The 9,305-nt window shown below is 39.6% G+C and overlaps 1 protein-coding gene across 4 annotated transcripts; it reads left to right on the forward strand.

The window, feature by feature from the left end:
• Positions 1 to 461: 461 nt before the first annotated feature.
• LOC118806150 (cell adhesion molecule 2-like) lies at positions 462 to 8,662 on the forward strand. Of its 4 annotated transcripts, XM_036567527.1 has the most exons (6): positions 462 to 701; positions 2,645 to 2,893; positions 3,272 to 3,387; positions 3,478 to 3,601; positions 6,040 to 6,351; positions 7,876 to 8,662. In XM_036567527.1, exons 1-5 carry the CDS (start codon positions 638 to 640, stop codon positions 6,333 to 6,335), a joined length of 849 nt encoding a protein of 282 aa, XP_036423420.1. In that variant the 5' UTR covers positions 462 to 637; the 3' UTR covers positions 6,336 to 6,351; positions 7,876 to 8,662. The 4 variants fall into 4 exon arrangements, 3 of the variants coding, with proteins under 3 accessions (XP_036423420.1, XP_036423419.1, XP_036423421.1); XM_036567526.1 differs by having other exon boundaries at positions 475 to 701; positions 3,272 to 3,601; XM_036567528.1 differs by lacking the exon at positions 2,645 to 2,893 and having other exon boundaries at positions 479 to 701; positions 3,272 to 3,601.
• Positions 8,663 to 9,305: the final 643 nt, after the last annotated feature.

The raw sequence follows: 9,305 nt of genomic DNA on the forward strand, positions 1-9,305 counted from the left end.
CTGCTTTTTGAATAAAATGCAGCACAGGGCAGCCAATCAGAACAGATGCATCAGTCTTATAGGCACAGTAAGAAAAACATCCAGTTCAACAGTCAGGATAAAGTTAGGCTTGGAAAATGTAAAATGTAAAAATGAATCATGACAGCAAAAATCCACACAAATATTATGAGTGGGCCTCAGGGGGAAAAAGAAAATACAAGAAAATGTAGGATATGGAATCTTTAAACAATTTATGAAGAAACTTAAAGAACTTCTTTAAGGTTTATCGATGACTAAATGGTGAAATTGTGGGCCCAGTTTATAAATGAAAAAGCATGTAATAGTTCTGTTAAAGACAGAAGAGTAATATAATGAATTAAGTCAGTATCTGTGTGTTTGTGATTACAGCTTAGACTGTAGCTTTGAGCACTGCCAGTAACACAACACCACCCCAAACACCCCCTCAGTAATGAGGGAGGAGGATCCAGATACAAACACCTCTTTCACTGTCACTTTCCCCCTCCCTCCAGTTAGCAGCTCAGTGCTGAGAAGGGACGTCTCTGCTGCTCTGAACAGCTCACATCCTCCAACAGTCATTCTCAGGCTCTGACCAGCCTCGTCGTTCTCACCTCCAAGCTCTCCCACATTTCTGGATCAGATGTGCGAAGGGATTTTATTGCGGATTTTTCTCGGTCTCTTGCACTTATATGCAAATGTTGCAGGTGAGGTGTTTCTAATTTGCCTCAACTTTGAATACAAAGTTAGTTTCTTCTTATTCGACAGCTTCTAGGGCACCAGAATGTAACTGCTACAACATTTAAGGTGGAAAGGGAAGAACTTATTTCAGCCTTGTGCTTTGAATGTTCTTTTCCTCACAGAGGCAATAGAGGCAGGATATGAGCTAATACATTTAATCATCGTTTAACTTATAAACCTTTTTCATTCATTTTAACATTAAAATATACCATTTAATTTAGAGTAGGGTAAAGTCAGCCAAACACCAGCTCTGTGAGCATCTTCTCCATTGTTGTGGCAGAGCAGAGAGCAGGGCGTGCGACAGATGCAAAGGTCCTTTCTTTGCTGTTGCACTGGACAAGTCCACATCTGTGTGGCAGCTTGGCCAGTAGCACCTCTGCTGCAACCACTTCAGCGTCTAGCCCGCACTGAAGTGTCGCCTCCCCATGCACTGCGCCCAGGGCTGTCTTCTTCAGGCTTCTGAGGCATTGACACTAAGAGTTGTTCTGTCCACCAGCTCGGGTTCACAGAATTGACTGGAGCGGTGTCCCCTCTTCCTGAACTGCCAGTACACCAGTCGCTCTGTTGGCACTCACTCAAAGGTCACTTGGCACAACATCTCCTCCTCAAGCTCCTCTGCCATGTAGCATCTTCATGACGAGGATGAGCTCTGCCCTCTCTGCCTTGGTGGCTGCTGCTTGAAGGCAGGCCGGTGCGGCAAACTGTATGTGCCGTCTCAGCTCCTCTGGCAGCAGCGTGTTCAGGAAATGTTCCAGTCCCAACTTTTTCTGCACAGCATTCTCAAATGCAGGGTATGCCTGTTGAATCATGCTCAGTTGCACTGCAAGCACACTTATCGCTCTCTTATTTATTGCTCTCCCCCTAGCCTCTGTCTCTCCGGGAGCAGCCGCCTGGCCGACCACTCCTCTGGCACATGCCTAAAGTGTTGCTAGAGGGCTGTGGTCAACCTCACTAGGTTGTTGTTCCAGCAGCAGATCCATAGGTACCCGTAGTGCTTTCCCCTCCACGGAAGTGGACGGCATCCAGTCGTGATACCAGACGACCACTTGTAGCTGTGTGGAGTATGGCCCCCTCACCATTGTAGCGTGGTAAGCGAATGGCATGCTGACTCTCCCGTACCAGGCACCAGCCAGGCTCCACTGCCTCGCTGTGCTGGTTCTTTCACCATCTTCTGCATCCAGACACCTCGCTCTTGCCTGGCTGGATCGGCTGGAGAGGGGGCAGGCATAGTGCTTGCTTTCCTTTCCTCTGGGTTATGTCTTTGTCGCCACCTCTTTAAGCTTGGCGGCTGCATCCCACTGTAATATGCTAATAGTCAAATTGTTCAAGTAAACAAGCTTGTGGACTATCTAAAAAGAAAGCAGAATTTTGCCTTAGGTTTCCGAAAACAACCTTGTAACAGTGACAAGCGGAGCCAAATCCCTTTTGTAGTTTAGTGTACCAAACAAAGGTGCTGCTGCTGATACTGTTTTGCTCAAACCTTCACACAAACTGTTTCTGAAATATTGACCCTGAATGGATATGAGAAAGTCAACTTAGTGTTGCTGAACCGATTCTTTTGAACTGTCTGTTTCAATGAAGTGGAATAACATACATTGATTTGAATCAACAATTCATTGATTCAGAAATTTATTCTAATATGAGTTCATTGGGTGGACTAGCCCTGAAATCTCCATAGATCTGTATATTACAGTTTATAATAGGTCTCTGTGTTTATCTATGGGAGCACCCCTGTCCTACACATTTCACATTTAAGTGTTTTTCCTGCTCAACAGTCAACTCATTAGCTCATTAACACGTCTATCATATGAAATGGGTGTGCTAGAGCAGGAAGAACATTAAACTGTGCAGGAAGGGGCTGCTCCAGGTTCTGGGAAAAACTGCTCTAATGTGATGTGATTTCAAACAGGTACGTTATGGCTTGACCCACCAAAGGTTGTGGTGCATCACGGAGATTCTGTCTCTGTAAACTGCAGCACAAATGTCACAAACCATTTGCTGGACTGGGAGAAGCCTCAGGGAACCAGCAAGAAGACAGATGATAAGAAGATCACCTGGACAGTGGAGCACCTGACAGAATGGGGCACAAAGCCATTTTGCTACATGATTGATACTCAATATAATCAGCATAAAATTGAGTTCAACATTATTATATACAGTGAGTTTCCTTTTTAATTATGGCATAACTGATTTTCTTTTAGATTTTTATAAAATACAGATTCTTACTCACACATGAATCTTTTACAGTATTAACCCCTTGAACTCTATATTTATTATTCACTTATTAATCTTAATTATTATTCAGTATCTACTATGAAACTCATATGTAAGTTATACATTGAGGAATTCAAGTGTTGGTCCACATACAGACCCCAAGGGCTAATTCATTTTAATATTATATTTGTAAATTAGTTTATATTTTGTGTAGCCATAGCTGTATATTACGCGGTGAGAAATGTCTGATCATGCTATCATATGAGATGCTTTTGTATAAGTGCACCACAATTCATAAAAATAGTCATTTTTCATTTAACAGAGACTCCAGACAGGGTGTCCATCAGCACTGTGGGTCACACTGAGCTGATGATTGAGGGTGGACAGTATGAGCTCCAGTGTGACATTCAGAATGTTGCTCCTGTTGAGTTCCTCACTGTAAGCTGGTTCAAAGGAGACACTCTAGTGAAAAACATAACCTTTACTGACTCCATCAAGACTCCAGTGAATCAGTCATCTATACTCCAGATCTCCCCCAGCAGAGATGATGATGGAGTTCAGTACAGGTGTGAAGCAGAACTGGATCTGGGACCAGAAGGACCTCAACTTCCTCTTACAGTGACATCAGAGCCCCTCAACATTACTGTGTGCTGTAAGTTTGTCTTCACATATTAATGCTAGTCATCAGGAGTGGCCAATATGATGATATGTCAGTACATCTAAAACACTGAACAACTGTGTAAATCTTTAAAAAATATAAATTCAGGCTAAAGAGGCACTAATATCAGAACTGTGGGCTGATTCAGATATTTTATATTTTTCATGTACACATCTGCCGGTGCTGGTACATCAACATTCGTGAAGATTAAGAAATTGGAAATAAATCTACCTACAATAGCATCACTGAGAAATATAACATTTATTTGTGGAGGTTTCCAAATGTTTAAAATGAATTACATGAAGTCGTAACCAAAAACCAATAGTCTGCTGTTCTGGAGTAAAACAACTATGTCATCAAATATCAGTTAGAAATATCGGTCAAGTCTAAACATCAGTCCAAATCGAAACCGTTTTTTAAAGTAATTATCTGCTCATGCTAATATGATTCTGATATCATTGTGCACCAATTACAGAGAGCCTTTAAACAACATCAACAGCAACCAGTGTATAATATCTGCGTAAACTGCATAGTAACATAGCTGGATGCCATTGTCTTATTAACCCTATTTCACGTTGATGGAAGATATATTCTTGGAAATGTTTATGATTTACAAAACTGAGAGCAAACTGGATTTTTGTCTGTATAGGAGTAGTTTATTGTGTTCAAAGGCTATTTTTATTGTGGCAGTTGTACACAATTTTTTAATTGAGCTGAGATAGTTGTGCTCTTGTGTCTCTCTGTGGGAGACATCAATTGTTTTTGTTTGTGTTGCATATCATGGGTATCATCAGCACTTGTAGAACACTGAAAAACTGCATAAATCATGACAAATATAGATTCAGACTAAGGAGGCACGAATATTTATTGGCTCTCACCCCTCCCTCAGTCACAACATTTCATACACAGAGAGCCAATCGCGTCTTAGTTAATCTGATAACAGCGATATGGGGAAAATATTTTATTTGATTATGTTAATTCAAATATCTGAGAAATATAGGGAGTATATACATATATGTATTGTAAATTTATATTTTTGCTAAACTGCTCACGCTTACCACTCATTAACATGACCACAGGTAACGCAGATATTCTCAACATGTTCACAAAGATAAAGCCATAAAGCCTAAAACAGATTCATGAAATTTTATTGTTATGTTGTTCGTTATATTGTAGCTGGCTTTCAGAACGTGTATTGGCTGTTCATTTGAGAAACTGGCGGTCAGATTAAACATACATGGTTTGTTGTCCATGATATTAACAAATTGGCTCTGCCCTAATTTTTTGGCTCTGCCCTTATTTGAGGAAGTTGGCAGAATTCCAGAACCTCTGTCTATAGACTATAGTCAATGTGCAAGCCCATTTAGCTACCTTAGCTTAATATTTTGCTGGATGACTAAGAAATTTGCAGTGGCTGGATTCACATGCTTTGGAGAAAGGTGTGCATTGCTGGTAATATGCATCATCTCATGTTGGTTATAATTATCACTGGACAAAAAGATGACCTAAAGTAATGAAAACGAATGGGGTATACGAACCAATGCATAGCCGCTGCAACAGTTCGTGGTCAAATGACATTCTTTGCAAAAATAAAGAGAACACACATCTGTACATGCCCAAAATTGTTTATTTGCTATATATATAATGTGGCCTGTTATGGCAAAAGTTATGGCACATTTTATATTTTGTTATATGTTTTATTTTTGCAATATGTTGAACTCAGAATACATAGAAATTGTTCACTAGAATTTGCATGAAAAGTCATATTTAAGCTCAACAAAGCATGTGGCCAGGGGTATTTAAATTTTGCATAGGACAGCACACCAACCACCTCCTTGTTTTTATGCTCATTGTTCATTTTATCAGTTACTATATAGGTGCACTTTGTAGTTCTACAGTTACGGACTGTAGTCCATCTGTTTCTCTGTATACTTTGTTAGCCCCCTTTTACCCTGTACTTTAGTGGTCAGGACCCCCACAGGACCACCATAGAGCAGGTATTATTTGGGTGGTGGATCATTCTCAGCACTGCAGTGATACTGACTTGGTGGTGTGTTAGTGTGTGTTGCGCTGGTCTGAGTGGATCAGCCACAGCAGTGCTGCTGGAGTTTTTCAACACCTCAGCATCACTGCTGAACTGAGAATAGTCCACCAACCAAAAATATCCAGCCAACAGCGTCCTGTGAAGGACTAGAGGATGACCAACACAAACTGTGCAGCAACAGATGAGCTACTGTCTCTGACTTTACATCTACAAGGTGGATTGACAAGTTAAGTGTGCCTAATATATCTTAATAGCAAGCAGCAACTCCACTGCCAGCCGCACACTGGAAGTTGAGGTGTTGTGTAAGTATATGACTGTCTCAGTACATTAATAGGAACTGCAGTAATGGAAGAGAAAGCTAACTAAGGTGATGTTGCTCTTTTCACAGATCCACCTGTGAGCATTTCGGAGCTGCACAATAAGTCAGTAGATTTTGGTTACGATGAGGTGCTGAAGTGCTCTTCTGATGCCTGGCCTCGCCCACAATACAGATGGGAATACATTCCAGCGCCCAATGTGAGGACTGAGGACATTGATGGAGTGTCTCTGCTATACATAGATTACGCCACTGGACTTAACACTGGCACATACAAATGCACTGCTACCAATAAGCTGGGAGAAACTTCACAATCTGTCAGAGTTGATGTGCGCAGTGTTGGCAATACCAATACCAGTTATCCATAATGTGATAAAGTATTCAGTAAGTATTATTAAACTTGTCTCACTCCTGTACAATGACTCCCTTTTAATTCAACAGATATACTCATTTCCCCAGCTACAAGTGAAATTCATCAGTGATCAATAATCAATGGGCTTATTTTAAGGGACAAAGGCACATGCTATTCATTCCACTGAGGACCTTTGCATAGCACAGTATCAACACTGTTATTACACTGCAAATCCACACAAATAAAATATATTGCATCAACAATTTTATTGCTGAAAGCATGTAAACTGAAAGAAAAGCCAAGGTTGATATAAAGAATTAATGCATGTAAAAGTGATGCATCATTTACATCAGTGGCTCAACAACAGAGAAAAAAAGTATTTTTTTTTTCAAGAGAATCCAACATGTGAACAAATATGTCCTGGTCTTAAATCAAGGGGCGAGCTTGTCCACCATTTGCTGCAGTAACAGCCTCTACTCTTCTGGGAAAACATTACTGTGAGGATTTGACTGCATTTATACACAAGAGCTTTAGTTTGGTCAGGTACTGATGTTGGATGATTGGTTTTGAATCACTCTTTGAATCATTCATCCCAAAAGCATTGGAAGGAGCTCCATCACTATAGAATATGCAGTCCCACTGCTCCACAGCCCAATGCTGGGTACTTTAAACCCCTGTAATTGACTGATGGCATTGGGCATGGTGACCTTAGTCTCATGTGCAGCTGCTCCAGAGTGTCTAAACTTCAGCCTGTTCTATCCCAGAGTGACACAGAGAAACGTGTTCATGCATTTGTTACAGCAGAGTTGATCACTGTAATTCTCTTCTTACTGGACTTCCTAAGAAAACAATACATCCTCTACAACTCATACAAAATGCAGCAGCACAGATCCTAACAAAAACTAAAAAAAGAGCTCATATCACTCCGGTTTTGAAAGAACTGCACTGGTTACCTGTACTATTCAGGATAGATTTGACATTTTTTTCTACTAGTTTTAAGGCTTTGAATGACCTTATAGCACCACTTCCATCAGAGAGTGTATGTCTGTGATCTCAGTTATGCAGATACCTGCCTTTTACAAATACCTTCCATTAAATTCAGAAAACATGGAGAGGCTTCATTCAGTTATTATGCTTCTAAACTGTAGAACTCAATTCCACCTTGTATTAGACAGTCAAGCTCAGTGCTCACTTTTAAGAAACATTAAAAAACAGATCTCTTTAACTTAGCGTTCCATTAAAATTGTACATCTCTTTGGTTTTTCTTTTTAACTTGATCTGTCATTGTTTTGTCTATTACTGTAAAACATTATCACCTGTCTATAAAGGACCTTGAGCTGACCCCAATATGAAAAGTGCTCTATAAATAAACAGAAATAAAAAAAAAAAAGATTTTACTGAAGGTATATAGATTATTTCCCACAATCAAATGTATATCTTTTTATTGCCTTTGTGTCTCTGTGAGGCTTGTGAAGTTTCTTGAGAAGGATACAGTGAGTGAGTGAGATATCAATGAGATAAACTTGTTTATGCCCATCTCCTATCTATCTTACCAGACATGGCGGTGGCCGATGGAACAGGAGCTGAAACTCGGTATGTCCGTCATCATATAATTGGGTAAAAGGGGACCATTTGGGAAACTTCAAGGCTTTAGGCCTGACTGAGAGCAACTCTTGCTGATGTCAACAAGTTGCGCAGGAGGGACATCTTTGTGGACTGAATCTCACCAGTGCCACTGTGTTCAGTTCAGTTTCTGAAACCATACAAGCCTGCATTAAAATAGTGTTGATTTGTTGTGATGAATCAGAAATTGTGTATGTAAACTGACTAGTTTACACATAATTTGTGTAAAGATATAACTGCTTTCAAACATGTTGGTGTTCTCAGCCCCACCACTATCTCTCTCTCTCTCCTCTACTCTCTACTTAGAGTTCTAGCATGCTGATTTTATTTGAGCTTTTGTCATAGTTAAGCTTTTGTATGTGAAGTTATGCATGTTTGTGCGAACAAAAACTGTTTCTGAGATTGAGATTATTTTTCTCTACTCTTATCCAGATGTTTTGCTTTTTCCATGTTCCTGAAATGCTGAAAAAAAAAAACTTTTTCTTATTAAGTTTTGTAATCTCTTTTACTTTTGAAATTCGATGTGTAATCGTTTCTTTTTAGTTTCGGGGTATATCACATTCTAGAAATTATGAATGGGTGTTCATCTTAGTTATGCCGTGGCAAACTACCCAACACTATCCATCCTTCCACTGTGAGAAGACCACTCAACACTATGGGTCTGAAAGGACGTGCAGTTGTCAAGAAGCCTCACTAAGAAAAGGAAAAAAAAAAAAAGAAGAGAAAAGTTTGCAGATCAAACAAAGAAGCTGCTGGTGTTATCAGAACAATGGACTGACCACCCCAGAGTCCAGACCTCAACAGAATGTGTTTGAGATTGCTTGGATTGTGAAAAGCAGAAAATGGCACTAATTTTCCATGCTGAACATTTTTATTAAACTCTTGAATTTACACTTACATTTAGTGGGTTTGAGTGATTTTCTGTTAAATGTATGCTTTCTGTTTTTTGTTTCTTTGCTGAAAAGAACGGTATGTATGTATGGTTGTATGTATGTATGTATGTATGTATGTATGTATGTGTGTATGTATGCATGGTTGTACGTGTGTATGTATGTATGTATGTATGGGTATATGTGTGTATGTATGTATGTTTGTATGGTTGTATGTGTGTAAGTATGTATGTATGTATGTATGTATGGGTATATGTGTGTATGTATGTATGTTTGTATGGTTGTATGTGTGTAAGTATGTATGTATGTATGTAAGTATGGGTGTATGTGTGTATATATGTATGCATGGTTGTACGTGTGTATGTATGTATGTATAGGTGTATGTGTGTATGTATGTATGTATGTATGTATGGGTGTATGTGTGTATGTATGTATGCATGGTTGTACTTGTGTATGTATGTATGTATGTTTGT

This window comes from Colossoma macropomum, unplaced genomic scaffold (assembly GCF_904425465.1).
Source record: "Colossoma macropomum unplaced genomic scaffold, Colossoma_macropomum, whole genome shotgun sequence".
Lineage (NCBI taxonomy): Eukaryota > Metazoa > Chordata > Actinopteri > Characiformes > Serrasalmidae > Colossoma > Colossoma macropomum.